Source organism: Lagenorhynchus albirostris, chromosome 9 (assembly GCF_949774975.1).
Source record: "Lagenorhynchus albirostris chromosome 9, mLagAlb1.1, whole genome shotgun sequence".
NCBI classification, from domain to species: Eukaryota; Metazoa; Chordata; class Mammalia; order Artiodactyla; family Delphinidae; genus Lagenorhynchus; species Lagenorhynchus albirostris.
The window spans coordinates 9,341,862-9,369,411 of NC_083103.1; the positions used below are offsets into that span (position 1 = coordinate 9,341,862).

General features: G+C 55.7%; 1 protein-coding gene across 6 annotated transcripts; it reads right to left on the reverse strand.

Moving 5' to 3' along the window:
* On the reverse strand, nt 1-27,266 carry INCENP (inner centromere protein). Of its 6 annotated transcripts, XM_060158970.1 has the most exons (20): nt 27,164-27,264; nt 25,773-25,981; nt 23,907-24,057; nt 23,400-23,513; nt 22,160-22,586; nt 21,790-21,907; nt 17,577-17,628; nt 16,683-16,740; nt 16,489-16,606; nt 15,368-15,419; nt 14,804-14,921; nt 14,603-14,734; nt 7,518-7,627; nt 7,328-7,448; nt 6,831-6,953; nt 5,404-5,534; nt 3,707-3,785; nt 3,421-3,528; nt 2,025-2,175; nt 1-532 (listed from the first exon to the last, which is right to left on the reverse strand). In XM_060158970.1, exons 2-20 carry the CDS (start codon nt 25,774-25,776, stop codon nt 318-320), a joined length of 2,382 nt encoding a protein of 793 aa, XP_060014953.1. In that variant the 5' UTR covers nt 25,777-25,981; nt 27,164-27,264; the 3' UTR covers nt 1-317. The 6 variants fall into 6 exon arrangements, with proteins under 6 accessions (XP_060014953.1, XP_060014949.1, XP_060014947.1 ...); XM_060158966.1 differs by having other exon boundaries at nt 21,790-22,583; XM_060158964.1 differs by having other exon boundaries at nt 21,790-22,586.
* Between the last annotated feature and the right edge of the window lie 284 nt (nt 27,267-27,550).

Here is a 27,550-nt window from a genome sequence, read left to right on the forward strand (position 1 = left end):
CATGAAGGAACAGACTTTATTAATCTAGCTCTCAAACACTAGAGGCTAAAATTCAGTTGAACTCTAACAATCTATTTACAGAGTGCTGTCAGCAGACCAGGCAAGGCTGGCCCTGGGTCTTCCCCGAACACCCAACAAGCTTAGCCTCCCAACAGGCCCGAGCCGCCTTCCCCCTGTAGCCCACAGAGGACGTCTATATACACTTGACCGAACCCTCAGCGACAGGATACGAGGCAGGACGGCACCAGACCAACAGAAACACAGACATACAGACACAGATGAAGGCTGAGGCTGCCCAGCAGGCCCGAGGGCCTGGCTCAGTGCTTCTTCAGGCTGTAGGCCAGGCTGCCAGGGACCCTGGTGCCCTGCAGGGGCGGCGAGTTCCACACGGCGGAGCTGGTGCGCTTATGGTAGCGGGGCTTGCTCTTCTTGAAGATGTCCTCCAAGTCCAGTGGCAGAATGGTTCCGAAGAGATCCAGAAGGTTCGGGGGGTGGTAGTACTGGTGGATGATGGCCTGGCTAAGCTGGGTGCCTGCAGGAGGACACCAAGGGCTGGGTCACTACCCTGGGGCTCCCCCTGCCCCCCACAAAGAGCCCTCGGCGCCCTCTCCACCTCAGCATTCCTTCACCTCCTGTCAAATCAGCTCCTCTCAGGGCCCTCCTCCAGCCGCCCCCCCCAACCAAACACGGATAACCTCTCACTGCGCGCTCCTACAGCTGCTCTCCAGCGACTCATGTGAGCCAGGCGCGCGGCTGAGGTCACTGCATGACCCCCTCATCCCCACAGCCACCTCGGAGGCAGGCCCTCTACCCGCCCCGGTTTACAAGGGTGAGATCTGCCCAGAGGCACACAGCTAGAGACTGGCAGAGCCGGGATTTGAAGACAAGTCCAGCTGCAGAACCAAAGCATCTGATGCCATCCTCGACAGCCTTGGTTGGCTACTCATCTCATCAGCACCACAGCCCCACGATGCCTGGTGCAGGCTGACACTGCCGGTGGCTCAGAGCCCGGCCAGCGAGGCTGAGGAGGACCCCCGGGGGGTTGGGAAGCAGAATGTGTGCCCAGCACTTGCCCTGCACCAGGCCTTCCTACGCTAACTCACTTCATCCTCGATAGCCCTTCTCAGCTGGGTGCTCTAAGCACCCCCATTCCACAGATGGGAAAACGGAGTGAGAGTTTAAGTAGGCTGGTAAAGGTCAAGGGCTCCCCGGCCACGCTGACCCCTGCCCGCTGCCACCTCCGGAATGACTGGACGTTAAGGAGACGAAGTCGGATTCCAGTTACTGTGGGGTTCAGATGAGGTGAAACTCACAAAGCAAGCTCTCTTCCGTACAGCGCCGATCCCCTCCAGGGTTCTGGCCCTTCCTCCGGGGAGTGAGACTGCAGCCCGCCCCGCCCCCAGCTCGGCCAACTCTGTAAGGCAGCCGCTGCATGCGCTGGCCCTGCTCACTCCCCGCAGGCCTTGCACCCAGGCCTGAGGTGGCACCTTCACACTTACCCACACTCCTGTTTAGAGGCCTGTAAGCTCAGCGTCCCATCCTGCTGGGCCTCAAGTACCCCCATCCCCGTCTCCAACTCCTCCCCCAGCTGGCTGGAAGCCCTTGCTCCAGCTCTGTGCGCTGCTGAAACCCCGCTACTCTTAGCTCTATTCCCACCCCCAGGCAGCATATTTGGGTCCCTGTGGCCTGCTGGGTGGGACTCCAAAGGGGCAGCCAGATAGAGTCTGAGGTGGAACACCCAGCACCACGCCTGCCAGCAGCCAGCCGAAATCTAATGTATCTGTTGAGAATGGAACCGCCCAACGTCCAGGTCTGGTCCTCAGATGAGCCCGCTGGCCACAGGGTGCCCACCCTTCCCCAGGCGCGTCCCGAGGCCCGATGCAGACTTGTCGGCCAACGACTCAAGCTGCCAGCCCATGGGTACAACGGGCTCCTGACCCCCGCAGCCGCTGAGCCACCCCCTCCAGGGCTCGAAGTCACAAGTGGGGACCCGGCTCCCCTGGGGAGCTCCGGGCCCTGCACACCTCTGGCCCAGTTGGGGATGGGCTTCCGGGGATGGGCCTCGTCATCGGTGGAGTCATCGCTGTTCAGATCCATCCCGTAGTTATCCGGGTTGATCTTGGGGGGCGCCCTGTGTCCCTGTGGGGTCATCTGATACGAGGTACAAGCTGGAGACTGGAAAAGATGAACAAGGCCTTCAGCTGCCTGCCCTGCAGGCTGGTGCCTCCCACCACTGAGGAGCATGGGGCTCTGGCCACCTCCCCTCATTTCACGGGAAAAAAGAGAAAGGTTCAGGGGTCGCTTTTTAATTTAAAAAAAAAAAAAATCACACCATATACATGACTCCATGTCTTCCTTTTTCATGTGAAAGTATGTTGTAAACATCCTTCTAGGTTAGTGTGTCAGTGTGTGTCCTGTGACCCGCAGCAGGGCAGTTCACTGGGAACCCCAGGATTTGTAATTTAACCATGTGGTTCAGCTAACTTCCAAGTTTTCAACATCTTAAACGGTGTTGCAATGAAAACCTTATATTACATTTTGTTTGTAACAGCATTAATAGCCTAAATGCTTGTCATTAGGGACTGGTTAAAGACCTTCTGGTACCACTAACTGGAACACAGCGGTCAAAAGTAAGAGATTTACAAGCGGTGAAACAGACAAACGTCTAGGATACATTAAATGACAGGAAAAAAATGAGAAAAAATCAAACTGCTAAATGGTATGTGTTGTGGACTAAATGTATTCCCCCCCAGTTCCCATGTTAAATCCTAACCCACGATGTGATGGTATTTGGAGGTGGGGCCTTCGGGAGGTACTCAGGTCATGAGGGCAGAGCCCTCATGAACGGGATTAGTTCCCTTAGAAAAGAGAGCTCCCTCTCCCCTTTGGCCGTGTGAGGACACAGCGAGAAGACGGCCGTCTGTGAACCAGAGGAGGGCTCTCATCAGACACTGGATCTGCCAGCGCCTTGACCCCTGGACTTCCCAGCGTGTCTGTCGTTTAAGCCACCCAGTCTAGGGTAATTTGTTGTAGCAGCACGAACAGACTACGACAGTATGGGTAGTCTGTGCCCATTTAAAACTATGCATATGTGTGTGTGAGAGAAAGTGTGTGTATAAAATGTATTTATACGTAAAGTATAGAAAGATAGACACCAGACTTAGACTTTCCCTCTGGGGGTACATTTCTTTTGCTTTATATTCTTTTATAAAGTTTAGTTTCTTTTTTTTTTTTTTTACAACAAATTCTACTTTCAGAATAAGGAAGAAGATATATTTCAAATATAGTAAAAAAACAACTGGGCCAACTGTATGCTTCCACTTTCTTATGGTCCTAATACATACAGCCTGTGCCTCCGGCTACCGGGAAGAGAATAATGAGAGCCAGGGGGCCCTCTCCACCCTGATGCCCGGGCCTCACCTGCACGTCCACGGTCACGTTCAGGCTTTTGCTGGCCGCCGCGGCCTCCCTGGCTTTCTTCTCCTGCTCCTCCTGCAGCCGCTGCTCAGCCAGGCGCTGCTGTTCTTCCTGGGACCCCGGTGGAGGGCGGGATGTCACAGACCGCGTGTGCATTCTCCCCTCCCCCCAACCAACGCCGCGCAGCGAGGCAGGCAGGGCGGCTCCTGCACCAGGGCCCTGGACCAGGCCTCCCAGCCCAAAGCTCAGGGCAGACCCCGTGGGAGCCACAGGCCCGGCTCCCCTTTACCTTTTTCTTCTTCTCCTCCAGCTCCCTCTGCAGCCGCTCCTTCTGTAGCCGCAGGGCCTTCTCCCTCTCCTGCAGCTCCCTGAGGACCGAGCAAGAGCCTGTCAGGGTAGGAAGCCGAGGCCCGGCCCCGTTCCACCCTTGTCAGGGAAGCCAGGGCCCTGGCACACGCCGCAGAGGAGGGAATGGCAGGACGGGCACGCCAGCGAAGAGCCAGCAGCTGTGCTGGCGCCCAAGGGGCTAGGAGCGCTCAGCTGAGGGTCCAGGAGCACTCAGCCCCGAGGCCCGCCAGCTGGGCCCCGCGCCTCCACACCACTCAGACCTCCGTGCCTCAGTCTTGCCTGCTGTGCAATGGGGAACAGAACACCTTTCCTCCAGAGCTGCCACGAGAACAAAATGAGGGCATCTGAGCTACCGCCACTCGTCCTGACCCACAGGCCAACACCCGGCCCCAAGCCTGACACGAAGCAGGGAGGGGCCGTTCACGGCTCAGAGCCACCTGCACTTACTCGCTCATGACCCTGAACAAGTCACGGAACCTCTCTGGACCTGTGTCCCCCTCCGGGAAGTAGAGCAGCTGGTACCCATGCTGCAGGTGTCTTCAGGTGAGGATTAAACAAGGAAAGGTGTGGAAAGCGTGTGGCTCGGTACCCGCCCAAGCTGCCAAACGTTATGACCGTCGCCACCCCCTGAAGCCCCTGGCGCTGCCCGACACACATCCAATTCTAAAGCTACATCAGCTGCCGCCCTCTGTCCCCCTCCCAGACTCCTGTCTCTGATTCTGCCCACAGGACCAGGGACCCCTTTGTGCCAAAAAACACGATGGCCCTGACGCAGTCAGCCCTCCGGTTGTGACCCACCTCCTTCTCCACTGGGCCTGTAGCCACCCACAAAGACACGGAAAAAAGTGCTGCCTGGTGTTTCCCAGTGGGTGGAAGCAGGAGAGAGGCCAGGCCTGGGCCTGGGCCCACCCGAGTCTACACGCACACGGGGGAGTCTGCATCTGCACACAGGCGTAGGATCCCACATGTCTCCTGGCCAGTGGTGACGGAGGCTTACCCTCCTCGGCATCCCCAGGACTCAGCACAACCTGGCACAGGGACTGGCCTTGGATAAACGCTTGTGGAACTAAACGTGGAATTCTCGCCTATCGCAGAGACCACTGCCTCTGCGAGGGCTCATCTGCCACGGTCCCCAGTTGCGGGGAGGCGGGACAGTCTGGAAATGTTGGTGGGGGGGCAGCCCGAGTCATCACCAGCCCTGAGGAGCACGCGCAGTGGGCACAAGCCAGGGGTGCCGAAGGCCCTGCAATGAATCACAGCACGTGGTGGCCTGACTCTGCCACCAAAGGCCCTCAGTGGCTGCTGAGAAATGCTGGTCGTCCTGCGGCCCCACCGCCCCCTTATGTCAGCTGAGAAAAGAATGAACCAAAGGGCTCAGCTCATCCGGTTGGAAGCAGAACAGAGACACAATCCCGAGCGACCCTGCCCATTACTCCTTGAATCTTCAGCAGCCAACACACCACGTCTGGAGCCAGGAAGAAAGCCTGTCCTTCTTTTCCAAACTCCCGAGTGAAGGCGGGAGCTGCCTCTGGGTGACGGCTACATCTGTGTGTCAGCCACACGCGCACAGGAGGACGGCTGATGTGACAGCGAGGCGCCACAGAGTCACCTGGGCGCCGGGCCTCCGCGACGCCTCACCTCTCGGCCTGCAGCCGCTCCAGCTCGTGCTGCTCCGCCAGCCTCTTGGCCTCGGCCGCCTTCCGCAGCCGCTCCTGCTCTTCCTCCCTCCTCCTCTGCAGCAGCTCCTGGTGGCGCCTCTCCTCCTCCTCCTGTGACCAGAGAGCAAGGTCAGGGTTCGCAGGCCAGCCCGGGCTGGAGAGGCAAGAGCGGGTCTGGGAGGGAGGAAGGGGGGGTGGGGGGAGGAGCAGCTGGCCGGAGGGCCTGTCCTTCCCAGAAGCTCCTCTCGCATCAAGAACAGCAGGGGCCGACTTCCCTGGTGGCGCAGTGGTTGAGAATCCATCTGCCAATGCAGGGGACACGGGTTCGAGCCCTGGTCCGGGAAGATCCCACATGCGCGGAGCAACTAAAGCCTGTGCAGCACAACTACTGAGCCTGCGAGCCACAACTACTGAGCCCACAGCCACAACTACTGAGGCTGTGTGCCACAACTGCTGAAGCCCATGCACCTAGACCCCGTGCTCCGCAACAAGAGAAGCCACCGCAATGAGAAGCCCGTGCACTGCAATGAAGAGTAGCCCCCGCTCGCCGCAACTAGAGAAAGCCCGCGTGCAGCAACGAAGACCCAACGCAGCCAAAAATTTAGAGAAATAAATATAAATAAATAAATTAAAAAAAATAACAGCAGGGGCTGAGCTCAGGGACACCCCATACGAGGCTCCACCCACAAGGACCACGGCAACCGGCCTGAGGCGCGTCTTGCGACAACTTCTTTTGCTGCAGCGGCAGATTTAGTAGTTAAGGGTACAGACTGGACGAAGCCAAACTCGTGAGCTGGGTGACATGAGGCGAGTCACAGAAGGCTTCCGGCCTCGGTTTTACCCTCATTGATAAAATGGGGACAACAGTCACGCCCACGCCTCCTAAGACTTTGAGTTTATACACATGACGCACTTAGAACAGTGCCTGGCACAATGTAAATACTCCATAAATCTTAGCCATTAGTCTTATGACCCCCTAATGCCAGATCTGTGTTCCCTAGAGTCGGAAGACCGACAGTTCCCAGGAAGAGGTGGGCCCGTCATCTTAGAGGCAGAACGTTTAATCCTCGCAACAACCCTATCGAGTAGATATCACTGCTACCTGAAGGAACCAAAGCACAGAGAGGTCAAATAACCCACCCAGGGTCACACAGCTAATAGATGGCAGAACTGAGATTGGAAGTCTGGCTCCAGAGTCCGCGCACTTAACCCTCAAACTGCTGCCTCTACAAAAAACACAGGGCGGGTCCCCGTCCCCGTCCCCACCTCCATGGCCTTCGTGAAACCTCCTTGTGAGCTCAAGGCAGCAAGGCCCACCAAGATCAACCCGACGCAGGGGCTGAGCCCAGCGGCCCAGGGGCGCGGAGGCAGTGCCGGCCTCCTGCCGCGTGAGCCCGGCGTGCGTACCTGCTGCAGCCACCTGAGCCTCCGCGCCTCGTCCTCCTGCCTCCTGCGCGCCTCCACCTCCCCCATCTTCTTGGCCGCCGCCTTCTTCTTGGCCTTCTCCTCGGCCAGCCGCTCCTCCTTGGCCTGCGGAGCCCACCCACAGACGCCCATTGGAGCAGCCCCCCGCCACTCAGCCGTACAGGGTGGGGCCCAGTACGCAGCAGGGCAGATACTCCATGTGTCTGGGGCCCCGGCTAGCTCCCCACAGCCCGGGGGAGGGGGTACCCGGGACTCAGACCTGCCAGGAGCACAGGGCTGTGCTCGGTCCCGGGCAGACCTTCCACCCTCCACGTGGCTCAGAACAGACCCCACGGACGGCCATGGGAGGGATACAGGGCATCAAACCCGCAACTTCCCGACGGGTCCAGTCCTAACCCTCGGGCCACCCAGTGTGACGGGCCTGGGTCCCGCCAGGGCACAGCCCGCGGAAGCTGCTACCCACAGCCCGAGGCCTGCACCTTCTCCGTCTTCTCGTCGATCTGAGCAAACTTCTGCTCGATCTGCTTCTTCTTCTCCTCCTTCATCTGCTCCACCCGTTCCCGGGCCTGCAGCACCTTACGGAGGCGCTCCTCACGCTTCCTGCGGGCACAGGGTGGTCACGGGGGCCCAGCAAGGCCGGGGGAGCCGGAGAGGGGGGCGGGCACTTACAGCTTCACCTCCTCCAGCCGGCGCCGCTTGTCCTCCTCCACCTTCTGCCTGCGGAGCTGCTCGGCCTCCTCCTTCCGCCGCAGGTTCTCCAGGCGCTGCCGCTCCTTCGCCTGGGGGGGTGGCGGTGGGGGAGTGAGGGCAGCCCCGCGCTGGGCCAGGACGACCCCAAAGGCCTCCCAAGGGCCTGAGTCACGAGTGCCCTCACCTGAGCCCTGCCAAGGTGTGGGCAACACAAAAGTAAGGCTCAAGACTGGATGATTCAGATTGATCTGCTGAACCAACTAGTACTTTTCTGGTTTTTTTTTTTTTTTTTTTTTTTTGCAGTACGCGGGCCTCTCACTGTTGTGGCCTCTCCCGTTGCGGAGCACAGGCTCCGGACGCGCAGGCTCAGCGGCCATGGCTCACGGGCCCAGCCGCTCCGCGGCATGTGGGATCTTCCCGGACCAGGGCACGAACCCGCGTTCCCTGCATCGGCAGGCGGACTCTCAACCACTGCGCCACCAGGGAAGCCCCCAACTAGTACTTTTAAAAAGTTGTTTTTGAAATTATTATATAGCCACATCACAAGAAGTTTGGAAAATAAAGGAAAAAAATGCCATCCCTAATCTACTTCACCAGCCTATAGTAACCTCTGTTAGCGGAGGTTATAACTATATAAAAAGTTATATTTGATAAAAGAGTTAAGAATGAGGGACTTCCCTGGTGGTGCAGTGGCTGAGAATCTGCCTGCCAATGCAGGGGACACGGGTTCAAGCCCTGGTCCGGGAAGATCCCACACGCCGCAGAGCGGCTGGGCCCGTTCGCCACAACTACCGAGCCTGCCCTCTAGAGCCTGCGAGCCACAACTACTGACCCCGCATGCCTAAAGCCTGTGCTCTGCAACAAGAGGAGCCATCGCAATGAGAAGCCCACGCACCGCAAGGAAGAGTAGCCCCTGCTCGCCACAAGTAGAAAATGCCCGCATGCAACGACAAAGATCCAACGCAGCCAAAAGTAATAATAAGAAGAAAAAAAGAACCAGATTGGGAAGGGACAGAAAGGCAGCTTTGAAAGTTATGGTTAATGTTCTATTTAAGGGGATGGATGGGTACACATGTGTTAATTTTTTATTATTATGCTTTATAACTTTTACGAGTGTATACACACACACACACACACACACACACACACAGTGTATCGACTCTTTCCTAACAGCTGAAAAAAAAAGAAAATACTGTCAAATGCTAACAGAGGTTACTATATAGGCTGGTGACACTGATTAGGGATGGCATTTTTTCCCCTTCATTTTCCAAACTTCTTGTAATACGGCTACATACAAATTTCAAAAACAACTTTTTAAAAGTCCTAGTTGCTTCAGCAGATCGATGCTGGTACCCTCCTCCTCCACAGGCCCAGAAAGCCCCAGGGGCATGGCCATAGCAGTAGGCAACCAGCAGGACAGGTGGGGCCTCCAAGCCCTCCCTGGCCAAGGACGAGACTGGTGCTTTACCAGTAACGGTCAGGGGATAAGGGTAGAGGCTGGGACCTGGACTAGAGGCCGGGACCTGGACTAGAGGCCCACCCCTCACCCCAGCCTGGCTCCCATTAGACACCACCTCTGGGCTAAGCCACCCATCGGCCTTACTGTCCATTTCTCCTTGGCCACTGACCTTGACTACAGATTTCCCACCTAGAAATCTGGCCCCGAGGTAATACCATCCTAAAGACGGAGAGAAGGGCTCCGGTTCTGGGTGAGATGGAGTAGACACTCCCATCTGTCTCTCCCACTACATGTGGTGTATAACCTAACAGAATGCACGGAGCAGTTATTTGAGGCCTCTGCAAGGTAAACAGCCGCAGGCAGACTGGGGAAGGAGACCAAGCTTTGAAGCGTCACCGAACCAGCAATGAGCTGAATGCTTTTTTTTTCCCTCCAGCACTAACTCAGTGAAGCCTGAGACCCCAAAGAGATCACCGAGGTGCTGACAGAACTCCGGGAAGAGCCCTCTGGTTCTGACTCAAAACGCTATGGTTTTTTCCCTCTTCTCTACCTTCTCTCATGCTCTGGCCCACAAGCAATCCTGTGGCAACGGGGACAGCAGCAGTTACTGGAACCTGCAGAGTCAAAACTCAAGGAGGAGAACCTTCCATGCCACACTACGGAGCTGTGATCCCAAAATGCTGGGAAACACTGTTGCCTTTCTTTCTGTCTCCCAGCCGGAGGCCCTCCACGTGGTTAGGGGAGCACACAGCAGAGCAGAAGAACTAAGGCCCCAGCTTCCTGGCTGGGGGGCAGAAAGGGGGAGCCCCAGAGAAGAGGAAAGTACTGGATAGATTGAGAAAGTAATACCATAAGGTTTTTATGAACTCCCGGGCGCAACACCAAACTGGAGATGTTTGGATTTGACCCGAACTATCACACCTGAAACTTTAAGAACTAAACCCACAGGCCACCTGCCAGATCCCAGACGGACCGCTGACTGGCACACCCACGACAGATCCAAAGAGCACGGTAAAGGCTTTGAAATCTGAATGGACGTTGGAACCACAGGCCACAGAAAGCAGGTTGGAACCACAGCCAGAACCAGTGGGTTACTGCCAAAGCAAACTATCAACAGTCTCCATAAGATTTAAACAAGACCCAGAGTCTCCTAACATCATATTCAAAATGTGCAGGTTGCAATCCAGAATTACTAAGCATACAACGACCAGGAAAATCTCAACTCCCACGGGAAAAGGCAATCAACAGACACCAATGCCAAGATGTCCGGTTGGAATTCTCTGACAAAAATGCCCCAACAAATAATCACAGCACTCTTAAGACAACTGGAAAAACAGAAAATCTCAGCAACTAGAAGATCTAAAGAAGAAGCAAATGGCGATTTGGAACTAAAAATACAATAACTGAAAAAAAAAAATTCAGTGGACAGATCCAAGAGCAGAATGGAGAAAACATGAAGATAAATCAAAATTTAGCCAATCTAAACACAGAGAGAAAATATACGGAAGAAAAATTAACAGAGCCTGAGGGAACTGTGAGATGACAACAAAAGTTCTATGAGGACTTCCCTGGTGGCCTAGTGGTTAGGATTCTGGGCTTTCACTGCGGTGGCCTGGGTTTAATCCCTGGTTGGGGAAGATCCCGCAAGCCATGTGGTGTGGAAAAAAAAAAAAAAAGTCTATGAAATACTCAAAAAAACCCCAAAACCTTGAAGAAATAATGGCTGAAGATGTCCAGCTTTGCTGAAAGATATAAATCTACAGATTCAAGAAGGTCATCAAAACCCAAACAGGATAAACCCAAGGAAACCCATGTCCAGCCACAAAAGAATCAAACTGCTAAAAACTTAATATTAAAACAAAGGAAAAAAAAATCTGAAAAGCAGGCACCAGAAGAAAAAAGACACATTATCTATCAGGGAGCAATGATTTGAATGACTGGGGATTTCTCATCAGAAAGTTTGGAGGCCAGACGGAAGGAGCACATTTTAAGATTGCTAAAAGGAAAGAACTGTTAATCCGGAACTCTACCTATATTCAGTGAAAATATCCTTCAGAAATGAAGGGAAATAAACTTTCTCAAATAAAGGAAAACTAAAGAATTTGTTGCCAGCAGACTTCTCAAAGAATTGCTAAAGGAAGTTTTTCAGACAGAAGAGAAATAATACCAGAAAGAAAGGTGAAGCTTCAAGAATGAAGAACAGAAATGACAAATATCTGGGTAAATATCAAGACTTCTTTTCCTCTTGAGTTTCTTTAAAATGTTTGACAGTTGAAAGCAAAAATTATTCTGCTGGAGTCATCGATGTATGGAGATGGAATATGTAAGACAAGGATCACACACAGTGGGAAGTCAAGGCATCTATAGGTGGTAAGGTTTCTACATTCCAATTCAACTGATAAGATACTGATGCTTGGGCTTCCCTGGTGGCACAGTGGTTGAGAGTCCACCTGCCGATGCAGGGGACACGGGTTCGTGCCCCGGTCCGGGAAGATCCCACATGCCGCGGAGCAGCTAGGCCCGTGAGCCATGGCCGCTGAACCTGCGCGTCTGGAGCCTGTGCTCCGCAATGGGAGAGGCCACAACAGTGAGAGGCCCGCGTGATGCAAAAAAAAAAAAAAAAAAAAAAGATACTGATGCTAAAGTAATTGTGAAAGTTAAGTATGTAATACCTGAAAACAACCATTAAAAACCCTAAAAATGATATAGTCCTAATCGCAAGAGACAAATTAAAATGGAATACTAAAAAACATCAAAGGACCCCAAAAAAGGCAAGAAAGGGGAGACAGAAGAAAAAAACAAAGGCAACAGCCAATAATAATGAAACAGTAGACATAAATTGAAACATACCACTAAATATATCAAATAAGACACTGTTAGATTTTAAAAAGAAACAAAACCACCACCCTGACTCAACTATATGCTGTCTACAGGAAACTGAATTCAAATGTAATGACTGAGTTCAGAAGCGTTATGCTGAGTAAGCCAATCTCAAGGTCACCTGTCATATGATTACACTCATGTGACATTCTCAAAAAGACAAAACTACAGTGATGAAGAACACGCGGTAGGGGTGGGGGAGGGAGTCTTGTGGGGTGATGGAACCGCTCTGCATCCCAACTGCTGTAGTGGTTACATAAACCTATGCTTTCACAAAGGATAGATTTCACTGAATGATAATTTTTAACATAAATTTTACTGTAAAATGTTTTTTAATATATAATTTTTTTTTTTAAAGATGGAAAGAGAAATGGAGAGAGATGATCATGAGTCATAGAAGCCAAGCTGGGGTAGGAAGCCAGGCTGGAGGAGGATGCTGGCCTTTGGGAGGACCCCTCAGGGAGGGAGCAGGTGGCCTTGTGCTCTCCAACCACACGGACCCAGGGAAACCCAGCAAGAGGCCACACCGCCCGCTGGCCTATGAGGAAAGCACCTGGGAAACAAAGGCCACGTGGCACCCAGAGCGGTCGCCACCCTCTCGTCCTGCCCCCAGATTCCTACTCTCAGCAGGGCTCAGCAAAACAGGCTTTTGTCCTGAAGCTTGACTATTAGGATTTCCCAGCCCAGGTCAGAGAATTTATCCTGTTGCACTGTGAATTTTATAGAAGAAAACAAGAGTTTCTTAGGTCGTAGAATCCGTGCTTCCTCTCTGCCCCAAACTTGGAAGGTGGGCTGCTCCCCAGGGGCCACCATCAAGCCCAAAGCGGAGGGTGGGAGGGATCCAAAAGCTTGTGCAGCCCCTTCTGCCTCCAGGGGTCTCCAATGAGCAGCCTCTCTGCCACCCATCAAACAACCACTTCATGCCGATCCCCGTGCTGGGTGCTTGACACACACTACTGCTCCCTGGTTCATCCAACCTCCCTGAATGAACCTGTCTCCACACTTTGTAGCCAAGGAAATTTAGGCCCAAAGGTTAGGAAACCAGTCCAATGCCACAGCGACCTATCTAGGTAGGTCCCCTGGCCTCCTGAGGACTGTCCCACCCGCGCAGATGTCGCATGCAGGGACCTGGGCTCCCCAAAGCAGGAAAGGGCAGCTTCCTGAACCTCTTGGTCATTCCTGCAAGGCCCCGATCAGTCTGGGTGGGGCACAGGTAGTTCCTTGTAGGAGGAAAAAGTCCAAGGCTGGTTCACTGCTGTGGGCCCAGGTGCCTAGTAGGGCCCTGGCACAAAGACAGGTACATAAGAACCACACAGCCTGCTTGCTGGCATGTTGGATGACGCCAGGGCCCTGTCCACCCAGATGGGACCAGCCTTCTTGCAGGAGAGGCCAGTTCAGGACCTGCCTGTCCAGCTGCTGGGCAGCCTCTTGATCTGTCAAGCTCCACGGCAGTGCTCCTGGGGCCCTAAGACCCCTGGCTGGAGGCAGAAGCCCTCCAGGTAGGTGGCCTTCAAAGTGCCAGTGGACACTAAAGGACTCGGGGGATGCAACCTTGCAGCTGCTCGGGAGACCCTGGGAGCTGGGACTGCGGGCCGAGCAGGTCCCAGGCCCCCATGGCTCCTTGCACGCAGCCGGTGGTCCAGCTCAGCTCTGGGGTATCTGAGAAGAGAACAGCTTCTGTGGCCTTCTTTCTGGAGGATGGCACTGACAGTTCCACCGTTACCCAGCAGACCCAGATCTCCTTTCCCCACTGCCCCACCCCTCAAGGCAGCAGCTTAGGTCTGCGATCCTGTAAATCTCGGTGGCCTGGGGTCAGAGATGCCTTGTCTATTCTCTTTGCAGCCCCAGACCCTGAGGGCAAGCCCGGCACCGGGGAGGTGGGAGGGACGTGGCTGGGGGGGAACACTGCAAGATGTGGCCCTGGTGACCCATCGCAGGTCACACCCCCTCTGCTTCCTCCTGCCTGGGGACCACACCCCCTCTCATCCTCCTGGGCAGGCTCTGCAGAGGGAGGACATCGGCTCCAGAACTGCAGGGCCGGCGGGCCAGCCAGCCAGCAGCTCTAGCTCACCTCCCACCTCCCGGCCCCCTTAACGCTCCCACTGATGATGTTAGTGCTTCTACAAGTGCTGTCAGTTTTGCAGGGACAGGGCTACGGCGGGTAAGTGCTGGGTGGAGCTAGGTTACAGGACAGGGAAAGGCTTTACTTACAACAAAGCTGCTCTGTGGAGAGGAGACAAGGAAAAAGCAAGAGTTAATGTCAGGTGGAGGGCATTCTGGAAAGCAGGCCGCCCTCCTGAAGACGCCAGTGAGTCTGCTTGGGGCCTGCGCCCTCTCCCAGCGCCACCACTCCTCTCACGTCACCCAGGCCTCATCCCCAAGTCAGCGTCCACGTGAGTCCCTCACCTTAACTACTCAGGCCACCGGGAGGGAACGGGGGCGGTGCCTGGGGATGGATGGCCACGGTGGTGGCCAGCCAGGCCAATTCTGCCACTTCCCAGCCCCGGATCCCAGACCCGGGAGGTCACCCTGAGCCGGCCGAGCCTCTAGGCTGCAGTGCAGAGCCCAAGGAGTCAGGACAGTCCTCAGATGTCGAGGTAGCCCAGGGCCACAGAGGCTCAAGCTGGTTCTTGACCAGTGCCAGGTCACACCCGCCTCGGCCCAGGCCCCTGCTGCTCCCAGCAGCCTGGGGACATGCTGCAGCCTTCAGCCAGGCCGCCCTCACCTTGGGGTCCACGCGCAGGGGAGTGTTGCGCTTCATAAAGGATTTCACGCTGCTGTGAGGGGTCGAGGTCGGGGTCATGAGCGTCTGGTTCCTCTGCACGGTGTGCAGGAAGGTCCGGAGGGGCCGCACCACCTGCAGAGGGACCAGGGTCAGAGCCCGTGGGCGGGGCAGGGGGCGGAGGGAGGGCAGACGCACACTCACCTTGCTGGCGGGACAGGGCGGGGAAGGGGTCTTGCTCCTGGGGGGCTGCAGCTCTTCATCCTCCAGCTGCTGCTCTTCATCCAGCTCACTCACGGCCTGCTTATAGCTGCGCTTCCTCCTGCCGGCGTGCGGGCGCAGCAGTGTCACAGGGCCCGCCCTCGTGTCCCCCCCAGCGCCCCCTGTCACGCCCCAGAAAAGGTCCCCCTTGCAAATGGAACTGGGCCCAGCCCCCGGGACTCCAGATTGAAAGGCACTGCAGAGGTGGGGTCTCCCTGACCAACCCTCTGCCGCCCAGTCAGAGGAAGGGGAGTGACCAGTCCAAGGTCACACAGCCAGGACACAGGAGGATGGGGGTCTGGGATCCCGTGGCCCACCCCCAGGCCAGGCTCCTCCCACAGCCTGAAGCCACCTCTGTTATTAAGTGAGAGCGCCAGTCCCCACCCCTGCTGAGAGGACACGGAGGTCCCTGACCACACGCCCACCCTTCCCGAGGGAGGACTCAAGGTTCGTGCCCCTCTGGGCCCCTCAAAATGGTCGCCTGCACACGCCTCCCCGCATGCGAACCTGACACTCTGAGGCGGCTCCTTGGGGCCATCTGCTTGGTCAGTCTTGGCCTCTGTGGAGAAAGCGGTTTCAGGGGGGCGATCGGGAGAGCACGGAGGGGTCAGGGGAACGCGCCCACCAGCAGTGGCCGTGGCAGGGGCGAGGCTCTCTTCCTGGCAGACCCCAGGGTAGCCAGGAGCAGAAGCATCAGGCTTAGCACTGCCCGGCCGTGACCCCTCTGTGGACGCGCAGAGCTGGCCCGCGGCCCGCGGCCCGCAGATCCCTCGCCCCCAGGCCTGGCCTCTGGGGCTAGAACAGCAGGACAGTCCCATCGAGGTGGCCCTCACCACATCCCACCCACCTCTAACACTGAGAGGCGGGGGCAGAAACCTACACAAGCTGCAAGCTCTAACAGGCCCCTTGAGCGGCTTCGAAATCCCCCTCCTCCCGGCCCTTGCAGCTGGGGCGGCACGGGGGCGGGGCCTCCTGAGCAGGGTCAACACGTGGGGTGCGGGTCTGTACGTTTCAATTCGCCGCCAGGAGGAAGTGCCGATCTCTCCCCCGGCTCTCCAACACTCTTTACTCCAAAGGGTCCCGGCAGCCCCTGGGGCCTATGGGGCTGGCATGGCCATTGTGCTAACCCCGTCCAGCAGCTGGGGGAGCCGTGTGCAAGCTCTCACGGCTACGGTGCTCCTCCCACCAGGGAGATGCAGGCCAGGCCCCAGAGCCCACAGCTCTCACGCCCTTTAGCCAGGAGACCCACAGAGGAGAGAAGTGAGCCAGCGACAGAGACAGAACACGAGGCCAGGTGTTCACACCCCAGGACACAGTTCCTCCTGTCCCCCCCGGAGTGAGGCTCCAGGCCTTGACCTGGCACGTTCACAGTTAACGCCCCAATTCAGGTCCCACCCCCAGCTTCCTGCACCAACCAGCCATGGCCACCCAGTGGCACTCAGCAGTGGCTCCAGCCAAAAGGTGGGAGATGAAACGTGCAGACTCGAAGGAGATCGCTGCACCCTGGGTCTCACTTTCCCTCGGCCTATCAGCCCAGAAAACCGGGCTTGCCTCTCCTCCAAGAGAAAGTCAGGCCGAGGCTACCACGGCCTGCGTGGCCCTGACGGTCTGTAGGTCAGAAGACTCACCCGGCCGCCCTTCAGAGGGCGTTCCCTGGCCGCCGGCTGCAGGCTGCGAGCCGGGCGTGCTAAGGGCGATCTTGGTGGTACTGCGGAGCTGCAAGGCGCTGCCACTGTTCTTGGGGACCTAAGGGAAGAGCCATGGCTTTAGGGGTCTGCACATGGGACTCACAGGCCCCCCCTCCCTGGCCTGCCCATCTCACCTCCGGCTCAGCTGCCTCCTCTGGCTCAGCTTCCTTGCTGGGCTCCTCCGCCGTGGGGCTGGAAGCAGAGCAGGGGGGACTGTGGGAGCCGCCCAGCCCAAGCCTCCCCGCAGAAGCCCCTCCTCTACGCCCTGGGGTAGCGACCTAGGAGGGACGGGAGGATGGGCAGCCGGAGCCAGTGGCCCCGTGGTTTAAGTCTGCGGCCTGGGCAGACGAGCAGTGCCGGCTTCTGAATTTGGCTTCGCTTGTATTCCACCAGGGCCTTGATTCGGGAGGTCGGCCCTTTCCCAGCTCCGTCTCGACCCTTTGGGCCTGAATGAACCACTTCTCTTTTGAGGCCCGTTCTCCATTCACCGCTGGCAAAGTCATCGGTCTCCCCGTCCCAAGCACTGCCCCTCTGCTCCAGAGCAGGGAGGCGTGGTGGTGGTGGAATAGTTTTAGTGACGGCAGGACGTGGCTTCCAGGAAAAGGAGCGCTGGCTCAAAGCAGTGCTGGGGTGTAAGCCTGGAGCAGGAAGCACCCCACCAACCCCCATGCCACCCACCCCAGTCTGAACTGGCTCCTCACGGCTGCACTGGCTCATCCACAGGCCTCTGGATTTGACAAAGCAATGAAGCCCAGGCCCCAGGGTAAGGCTTGGAGGGGTCAAGGCGAGGCCAGGACTGACAAGCGATGTTGACAAGCAATTCGGGAAGACCTGACACCTGGGTGGCACTGCCTGGTAAGACTGGGGCAGGGGCAGGGGGCAGCGGGGGGCAGCCCAGGGGCAGTCCCTGCGATGAGGGAAGGCTCGAGCACAGGAAACGCCTCCACCTGTGGGGCTCACCTAGAAAGGGCCCCCCGTGTGCCCTGCCCAGCCCTGGGAAGGTCCCCAAGCCCTGGAACTGAACTCACCTCACTTTCTGGGGCACCTCGACATTCAGGAGCCTCTCCAGGTAACTGTGGCCTGACAGGAAAACAAAGGAACAAGAGATGCCCTCAGAATCAGCCAGGTGCCCCTCCAAGAGGTCCAGGGAACCAGGCTCTGATGGGGGCTCCACCACTTCTCATCTGCAGCCAGACCCTCTCCACCTGCAGACTCCTCCTTTCACTAGACATAGACCCTCTCGACCCCGTAGACCTCTCCCCCTTCCCTGGGTGCAGATCCCTGCCGTCAGCACTCCCTCGACTCCTAACACCCTCAACAGAGCTGCTGGCTTGAAGTCTCCTGCTACCCCCTAGAGGGTAACATGCCCATCTGAGGGCGCGTCTTGGCTCCTTCACTGGGCTGGGAGTATCCTAGGAAAAGGGACAATGGCCAGCTCCGAGCCTCCAACTCCCAGCCCAGGCCAACACAAAGCAGCTTATTCATTCAACAAACATATGTCGAGGGTCTATACCATGCACAGGCCCTGGGGACCCAATGGAGAGCAAACCAGACTGGACCACGACCTGGTCTAGATAATCAGCAGATAATCCTGTAACCGACATGTGACATGATGGAAACGAGCAGAGAACTTGAAAAGCCTATAATGGGAAGCCGAGCTGGTCTGGAGGCTGGGACGTAAAGGATAAGAAGGTAAGAAGGTCGCAAAGGAGGAAGGGGAGGGAGGAGGATGTCCTGGACAGTGGTTCTCAAAGTGTTCTCTGGGGTTCTTGAAGTCGAGTGCCCAAGAGGACGCTTTTGGGGGACCCACGAGGTCCTAACTATTTCCACCATAACACCAAAATGTTATCTTCCCTTTTCATGGTGTTGAGATTTGCCCTGAGAGAGTGAAAGCAATGGAGGTAAAGTACGAAGCCTGGGTACCAAACTGCACCCCACACTCGGGACGGAAACGTCTGGTTTCACTTAAGAATGTCCTTGGTGAAGGAATGAAAACTATTAATTTTATTAAATCTAAACTTAAGTACATGTCTTTCTAATTACACTATGTGATAAAGTAGGAAGTATGCAAAAATGCCCTTGGGCTGCATAGCCAAGTCTCTGAAAAGCACGGGGGTCTGAGGTCTCAGCTGAACTGGCCCCTTTTTTAACGTAATGCTGTTTTTAAGTCAAAGAACAACTGACAAACTATGGCTAATCAAGCTTGGGTATTTGGCAGACATTTTCTTAAAAATGAACAAAGGGGGCTTCCCTGGTGGCGCAGTGGTTGGGAGTCCGCCTGCCGATGCAGGGGACGCGGGTTCGTGCCCCGGTCCGGGAAGATCCCACATGCCGCAGAGCGGCTGGGCCCGTGAGCCATGGCCGCTGAGCCTGCGCGTCCGGAGCCTGTGCTCCGCAATGGGGGAGGCCACAGCAGTGAGAGGCCCGCGTACCGCAAAAAAAAAAAAAAAAAGAACAAAGGGAGTCTGTCCCTTCAAATAAAACGAACAGTATTTGTTGCCAAGAATAAAAAACTGAGCCCACAAAAAAGCCAAAAATAGAATTTTGGACCTTGTATCCACCACCATGAACTTCATAGCTTCCCAATACCTAAAGATGTTTCTGATGAGACCAGAAAGCAAATGTGCTCCTTTAAAAAAATACATAATGAAGTGTGTCGACATCTGGAAGATGTGCGTAACGCCACATATTTGTGAGTACGCACAAATTATCTGGAAAAAAAAAGAATATGCGCCATTATCTGAAAAGGCTTTTGAAGTACTCTGCCCTCTTCCAACTACGTATCTGTGTAAGGCCAGATTTTCTTCACATACTTGAACCCAAACAACACAATGCAACAGAGTGAATGCAGAACCCAGCTGTCTTCTTTTAAGCCACACATGGATGGGATCTGCAAACTGCAGAATAACGCCAGTCTCCTCATCACATTTTTGTTTGGAAAACAGTTATTTTTTCTTAAAAAAAAAAAAACCAACAAAAATAAACACAACTAACCTTAACAGGTAATTGGCTTGTTACTTTTATATTAAAGTATTAAATAATACTTTTAATATCAAAACAGTAAGTAGTATTAATATAAAAAATAAAATATTAATGAATATTAAGAATTTTTTAATCCTTCAAGTTAATTTCTAATACAGTAACTGTCAATAGATAGCGTCCTCATAATCAAAAGCTCTTTGGGGTCCCCAATAATTTTGAAGTCTGGAAGCAGGGGCTGAGGCCAAAAGTTGAGAGGTGCCAGTCTAGGCAGAAGGAACAGCATCTGCAAAGGCCATGAGGCAGGAAAGAGCAGGCTTTGCTGGGCACAGAAGAAGCCTGGCTCGGCTGGAGCATCTGGGCCACAGGTGCGTGGCCAGAGGTTTAAGGCTGAGGGAGCCGAGGCCGGAAGCAGGGACCTTCCTGGGGTGAGGCAGGCAGGCCTAGAGGTGTGGGAGGAACAGCTCCCACCTGAGGGGTCTGTAGCCAAGAGACAGCTCACATCCCCTGCCTCCCATCCCAGCTCAGGGCTCGCTGATGAGGGGGCAGAAGGGTGAGAAGATGCCCATGTGACCACACAACTATTCCACCAGCGCAAAGACTGCTCTGGAATGTTAAGTACCATCTGCATGCCATTCAGGCTTCAGAACAGGTCTGGGGGCAGGGAGGAGGCCTGGAAGGGGGTCGAGGGGCACCACACTGGCTCCAGAGGCTCCCCCGAGGCCCCAGGCCTGTTATGGGCGTCACTGGAGGTCCTCTCTCCCCGGCTCACCTCCCCGCTCCCCTGCTGCAGGTGCTTCCTTCCCCTCCCACAGTAACAAGTTACACTCAAATCCTGATATCAAGGGCTGCTTCTGGGGTAACCCAAACTAAAATCCAACCTCTGAGTTGCCCACCCAGCCAAGCCCCAGGGCCTGGGTGTCAGGAAGGCCTCCAGGAAGCCCCCTCTCCCCTCCCTGCTCCACACCCTTGAGCGCCCCGGAGGGTCACCCAGGCCACACCTCCACTGAGCTTCAGGGACCCAGGCCGTCTGCAGTTTTATCATCCAGTTTTGTTTTGATTTAGATGGACTGAGCTGTACCATAGCCAAGCACTAAGATGGGTCCTCTACCCACATTCAAGGCAGGTGTTCTTACCATTTAACACATGGGGAAACTGAGGTTCGGAGAAGGGTGTGCCCCAGGCCCCCCAGGCTCTGTGTGACTCCAAGGCTTAACCACTGTGTTTGACTGTCTTCCTTCCACCGGACTGGGTCAAAGGCGAATCAAATCAGAAGCCCACCCGTGTGCAGGGCAGGGGGCCGAGCAAACGGACTGGCTTAAGAAGAGCTTCTGGATGTCTGACCAGAAGCATGGCGAGGGCCTCTAGGGTCTCTCCCCAAAGCTCCCTCTAGAGTTCCAGGCTTGCCCGCCCCCTTGGGCCCCTGCCCAGGATCAGATTCACACCTGAGGAAATCTCGAAGGCAGGGCAGAATCACTGGGGCCCTTCTGAGAATCCAGAAATGAACAGTGTGCCAGGCCGCATGTCCGCACAGGCCCCCGACTGTGTGTCCTTGAGCCCCAGGCCCTGGAGCAAACCCTTCCCCAGGCGGGGAAGAAACCGGGCCCAGGGAGGTGCCCTCACCTGCCTGACAAGCCCGCCCTGTGGCTTTCCACCTGGCCTCCTCAGCAAGCGGCCACCATGCCAGAAGGGACGAAACGTGGGGCTCTTCCCGATTTACAGACTTGGTAAGCCTCAGTTTAAATGTACAGCTGGGGCCAGACCGAACAGTTACGTTAACAGGAGGCGGCCCACAAACATGGTGAATCTAAGCGAGCCTCCACAGGAAGGAAGGGGAACACGCGGGCCCTGGGGAAGAGGCCCGGGTTCAAGCTCAGCATGGCATTAACCGCAGGGACACTGCGGCCAACGGCCCCGGACCTCAGTTTCCTCATTTGTAAAACAAGAGCGTGGGACCAGATCTGCCCTGTCCAACGTGGTAGCCACTAGGTACGTGCGGCAACTTAAATCTGAACTATGTAAAATGTAATAAAACTAAAAATTCAGTTCCTCGATCAAACGAGCCACATTCTGAGGGCTCAACAGCCATTCGTGGCTAGCTAGTGGCTACAGTATAGGACGGCACAGATCTGCAACACTTACGCCACCGCAGAAAGTTCTGTGGACAGCTCCTTGCTAAATGGTCCCCAGAGCCCCTCTGGCTGAGCCAGGCATGAAGGACCACCCTCCGCAGCCTTGCCCAGAGCTGAGCCCCAGACTCACAGATGATGCGGGCGGAGGCGGCCGGCTCTTTGGTGGCCTTCCTGGCAATCCTTCTGCTTGATCTTCGGACGGCGCTCTCCTCTTTGGAAACCAGGGAGTAATTCTGGGCCAGCGAGACCTGGGGACCCGGGGAGGACGGGGCGATCAGGCTGCGCCGCACTGACCTGCGGTCCACACGGGAGCCCGTGGGTGTGGAGAAGTTATCCGGCAGGATGGGAGCCAGCACCCGCTCCCGCCACGGGGAGGCCGGAGAGCTGGGCGAGTCCTGCGGGCCTGGGGAGGTCGCGGCAATCCTGAGCTTGGAGGCGGACCTTCCTGCTCCAACCCCTCGGCCCTTGGGGTCCTGGGGTGTAGTTATCAAGGAGCTCACGGTGACAGACTCCAGTCTCCCGGCCTCCGGCTTCTGGGGTGTAGAGTCCTCCTCCGAGGTCAAGGTGATCTGGGAGGCCAGAGCAGCGGCCGGAGCCGGGGTAGGGGGTGGAGCCTGGGCAGACTGGAGCTGGCTGAGGTGCTGCTCAGCGCTCCGGCGCTCGCTGATGCCAATCTCCACCATGGGGACCAGCTGGCACTGGGCCGGGCTCTCCTTGGGCTTCTCGGTCAGCACCGGGGGAGACTCAGGGGTGGGCGAAGGCGTGGCTGCCGTGGAGGTTGCTGCAGCTGCGGCCGCAGCACGGGTCACCCGCCGCAGGACGGAGCCGTTCTCCCCCACCACTGTGGCCAGCTTCTCCACCTTGTCCTTGCTGCGGAGGCGCCGGAAGCTCTGATGGCTGCTCCGCGTCTTTCTGCGGGACAACCTGCTGGAGGAGGTGGAGCAGAAGCTGAGATGACCCAGCAGGGCGGGGAGGCTCCCCAAAATTCCAGCTGCAGGCACCGGCCTCCCCCGGAGCCGCCAGCTCAAGTGGAGTCTGAAGCGGAGGGCCAGGAGGCAGAAGAGCGGGGTTCTGGTCCAGGCTCTGCTGCCTCTAGCCGCGACACCCCGGCTGCCCCTCTCTGGGCCTCAGTCTCCCTATCTGTAAATTGGGATGATGCCTGTCCTCTCAGAACCACTGGGAAGATTAACTTCCCCTAAACCTCCCACTGACCGGGGTCACACTGGGCCAAACACCTTGCTGGAGGCATTGCTCATGCTGTCGCCTAAACCACCAGACAGCCCTGAGAGGCAGGGACCATTATCCTCACTTTAGACTCCAGAAACTTGAGGCTTAGAGATGTGGAAAATTAACCCAGGGACATACAGTTGCTAAGGGGCAGAGCTGGGGTGTGCACCCAAGACCACCTGACCCCCAAGACCCAGCCTCTTTCCCCTGGTACTTTGCAGCCCATGGTCGTTACCAGGGTAGTTATAACCAGCACAGCAACAGGGGGTTAGGGAACAGCGCCCGGTCTACACCTCTGGTCACTCTCCCCCAAGCAGAAGGTCAGGTTCTCTTGCTTCTCCTACCTCTGGAAGGAGAGGCCCAGATCAAACACCATCCCCACCTCCAACACACACAAGCTCTGGACTCCACGGCCTCGGGTCACGCTTCATTTCCCCTGGGCGGCTCCTCATGTCAGTTAATACCTGCGAATCAAGCTCTCCACGTGGGCCCCAAGCCTCCGGCCCCTCCTACCTTCTCCGGACGGGGTCTCTGTTTTCATCCTGAACATAAGAAATCCGCCTCTTTTTCCGTCGGTTCTTCTGAGAAGGTGTTTTGGGCATCAGCTCGGGCTCCTTGCTGAATTCTCTGTTTGGTACAAAGAGGGTGATGTTCGAGGCTGCCTGGAAACCATGGGTCCCCCTTCCCCACCCAGCCCGACCCTTGCCCCCTTCCTGGCAGTGCCTGGTCAAGCTGGGGTGACCAGCACCAAGCGAGCTCTCCAAGGCTGCACGTGAGTCACCGCAGGCACTCAGGGCTCCGCCCGCCGCCCCCCCCAGACATGGCAGGGGAGCAAGGTTGCCAGGAAGCCCCACCCTCTGAGGTGCAGCCCAGCACTTCTCCCCCTGCTTCCCATCACCCTAGCCCTGAGCATCCCGCGCACTCAGCAAGGACCGCTGGCAGCCTGTCTGTTCTGCCTGTCAGGTGGGGAAGCGGCCCCCGCTGGGGCCTCAGGCAGCCCCGGGTCCGTCCCTCCCGCACCTGGTGAACATGCGCTCGGCCTCCTCCTCGATCTCCTCCAGCCACACCATGTCCTTATTGTCCACGTTGCAGACAAACTCCATGAGCTTCTGGTCACAGAGCTCCAGCAGGTGAATGGGCCCTGGGGCTGTCGTCCCCATGGTGGCTCTGCCTGGAGAAAGCAGAGATAAGAGGCATGAGGGCTGGAATCTTCACACTCTTCAATGCCGCCCCATCCCCACCCCACACAGCACGTTGTCCCCAGAAGCCCACAATGACCAGCCAATTGTGGTGTCAATGGCCCTCCTTACAAATGGCTATCTCTGGGGCTTAAAATGACAGGGCACGGCCAACTGCCTTCCTGGATCAGGAGAAACTGTGGTCCCACCAGGTAGGACCCCTTGACCTGCCCAAAGGCCTGCTCTTACCCTCCTAAGAGCTCCTCTCCTACTGTCGGAGGGTGAGTTACCCACGAGCTGACCCCAGGCATCAGGCCAGAGAACATCAAATCCAACTGCCTCTTCGGGAGGCCAGTGGCTGGAAGGGGTTCTGCGCCCCAAAGTAGTGGGTAAGAAAGCTGGGTCTACAGACAGGCTCTTCTCTAAGGGGCTCCTACAACCCTCTCCCTTGAGCTGAAATGCCCTTGAGACGCATGAGGGAGCACGAGGGGAGCGGATAAGCAATGTCTTGTTTTTAGGAAAACTTGTCTAGAAATATCAGGCAGTGGAAAATACAAAATTAGTTTTCTCTTAATTTCCTTTAAAAAAATTTTTATTGAAGTATAGTTGATTTACCATGCTGTGTTAGTTTCAGGTGTATGGCAAAGTGATTCAGTTATACATATATATTTATTGTTTTTAAGATTCTTTTTTATTACAGGTTATTACAAGATATTGAGCACAGTTCCCTGTGCTATACAGTAGGTTATCTATTTTATATATAGCAGTGTGTGTATCTTAATCCCAAACTCCTAATTTATCCCTTCCCCCTCTTCCCCCTTGGTAACTATATTTGTTCTATGTCTTCACTTAATTTCTTAAAAAACTAGGAACTCAAAAAAGCAAACAAATAAACAAACAAAAACAAAAAAACAACCGGCAACTCAGATATTCTCCTCAAAACTCAGTTATAAAATCATCACCAAAGCCCCAGGCAAGGAAGAAGTGTTCTATTCTGGTCAAAGCAGGGGCTCAATAAATATCCCGACTGGTAGAGTGAATGAAAGAACAAATAAATGGGTGACAGTCGTTAGCCACAATAACAGACTGCATGTCTTATGCCATGGCAGTAACCCACCACCCTGATCTACAACTTCAAAACCCAGAACCACGCATAGCTCAGCCTCCCACCTGAGATGGGAACTCCTGGAAGGAGGGGCTCAGTCACCCCTTACAGAGCTTAATGCCAGGTCCTGTTGCAGCCTCATAGGACCTCCTGGGGGCTGATTTCCAGGGCACACGAGCCTTTGTTCCTTGAGCAAGCTCTGCCCTCTGTCTGGAACCTTCTGTCTCCTATTTTGTGCAGCTCATTCCTCAGCACTTGGCTCTCAGCAACTCAGGGAGGACCTGACCACCAGCTACCATCCTATCCATCAATTTCAATTCTCCGCCTGGCACTTGGGTGACTGTATCTGTTTGCTTGCTGCCTGTCTCTGACCACTAAGCGTTTGTTCCCTGAGGACTAGCCTTTGTCTGTCTTGCTCGCAGCTTTGAAAGCCCAGAGTATGGCACAGTGCCTGGCACAAAAGGGATACTTGTTAAATGAATTCATCCATCTATCAACTCTAGACCTAGAAATAAACATTCTACAGGTACTCCCACCCCAACACATACACACGTACAGGGACACCAAATGAACTCATTCTACACAGGTTAGGGCATGCCTTACTCATCCAGAGGCCTACTCCTAGATGCCAAAGGCAGCGCTCATCGGGGCTGGGCCAATCGGGCAGGACTGCAGAGGCTTTGGGCAGGGACAGCTCTGCAGCCAGCCAGTCACCGACACAGCCTCTCAGCTGCCATCCTTCTGGATCCCCCCCAGTCCCTCTGTCCCAGAGCTCAGTCAGCCCTGGCTAAGGGCAGGAACCCAGTTTGAGGCTAGGAAAGAGAAAAATGTTAAAGGAAGACAAAACACTTTGTTGCTATGGAAATCAACAACTTGCTCTTTTTTTTAAAGTATTTGTTCAAAATGGCAAAATGGGCGAAAGCTTCTTTCACAAAGTGCAAAAAGGTGTTTGGGCTTCTTCCATGAGGAAGTTTGTTTTCAGTAGCCTCAGCCTGGGTATTTAAAAAGGGTCATTGTCATTAGATCAGAGGTGACCCTGTGAAAGGAGGGATCAGTGTAAGAATGAGGGTCCTGGGAAAAGCAGCAAAAATCTCTTCAGCCCCTGCAAGAACCTGGGCACAAACCCAGAGCACCCTACATCCCACCAAGGGCGAAGGGTGCTTGTTCATTTTCATCTCCCAATACTTCTCTCACATCATATACCAGACGAGGGCCCCACGGCCCTCCTTCACAATACCTGTTCTTTTGAGGGTGCAGGAAGTCGGGCACCTAACTGTGACCTCGCCTCAGCAAAGAAGGGTCACAACAGTTGCTTTCTTTAAAGAGTCCTACTCCGTGCTTGGACGGAGCATCATCTCATTTAATTCTCACCACAACCTCAAGGAGACCCTCGTGCAGATGAGCAAATTGAGGCAAAGAGAAGTTAAGTCAAGGGCAAGGCCTGGATGTAAATTGTGCTCTTAACCACAAGCTGTGCCGCCTACTCCATTTCAACCTCGGGAAGGCAGGGGCCAAGTTCTGGCTCTGGGCGCCCCAGAGAAGGCCACTGTCAGTGAACGTGCTTGGGAAATGACAAGATCAGGGGTAGCAGTGGACTCCAGAAATGGTCACTTTAAAATGTTGCTCAGCCGATGGGGGAGGTGTTGAGCGAGAGTTAACTGTACAGAAATGCCATCTGGCATAATTCCGTCACACAACCCGGTCGGTGTGCGCTTCCTGCGCGTCCAGATCAACAAAGGGCCTCCTGGGCACAAAAGAAGGTGCTAGGCACCGGGAGGGGGAAGGGACGGGGTTATTCTCTAGGATGGAGGGTGGGGGTCATCTCTGGCCCCAGGACCAAGGCAGGTCACCTCGTCACTTGGAAGAGGTGATCCATCCACTGCCAGGCCGCAACGGGGGGTAGAGAGGGTCACGCCCCCGGTCCGGGGCTGGAGGAAGGGGTAACAAATCGCTAACTATCCCCCCACCCCCGCCCGCCGCCCGCGCGCACTCACTCGACTGCACCGCGTCTCCTAAGTGCTGCTCCGATCCAAGTCCGACGACCTTCCCAGCACAAATCTCAGCCCGCCCAAGTCCCACCGCTCCCGGCCTCCAAAGCTCGCGGCTGCAAGGAAGCAACGGGGCGGTGCAGCGCGGGCCAAACCTACGATTTTCAAAACTGAAGGCTCGACCAATCCCCGGCAAGTTTGTCAGTGCGGCTGCAGAAACCTAAGCCAATCAAGTAAAAGGAAGCACCAGTCCGGCCATCTATTGGCTACTTGGATTGGCAATCTGCGGGACTACGAGGCGGGGAAAGGAAGCTTTGAAACTTTAACCCGAACAGCTTCCGGGAACGGCGGCGCGCGGCCTAGAGAGTAAGTCGCCCGCGGTGGGGGTTGCGC

Excerpts from the sequence above, each read along its gene's own strand:
- INCENP (XM_060158964.1), bottom strand. Across the intron at positions 7,449-7,517 it reads CGGCTGGAGGAGGTGAAGCT|GAAGCGTGAGGAGCGCCTCC; the intron begins GTAAGTGCCCGC and ends CTGTGCCCGCAG. Across the intron at positions 533-2,024 it reads CATCCCCAACTGGGCCAGAG|GCACCCAGCTTAGCCAGGCC; the intron begins GTGTGCAGGGCC and ends GTCCTCCTGCAG.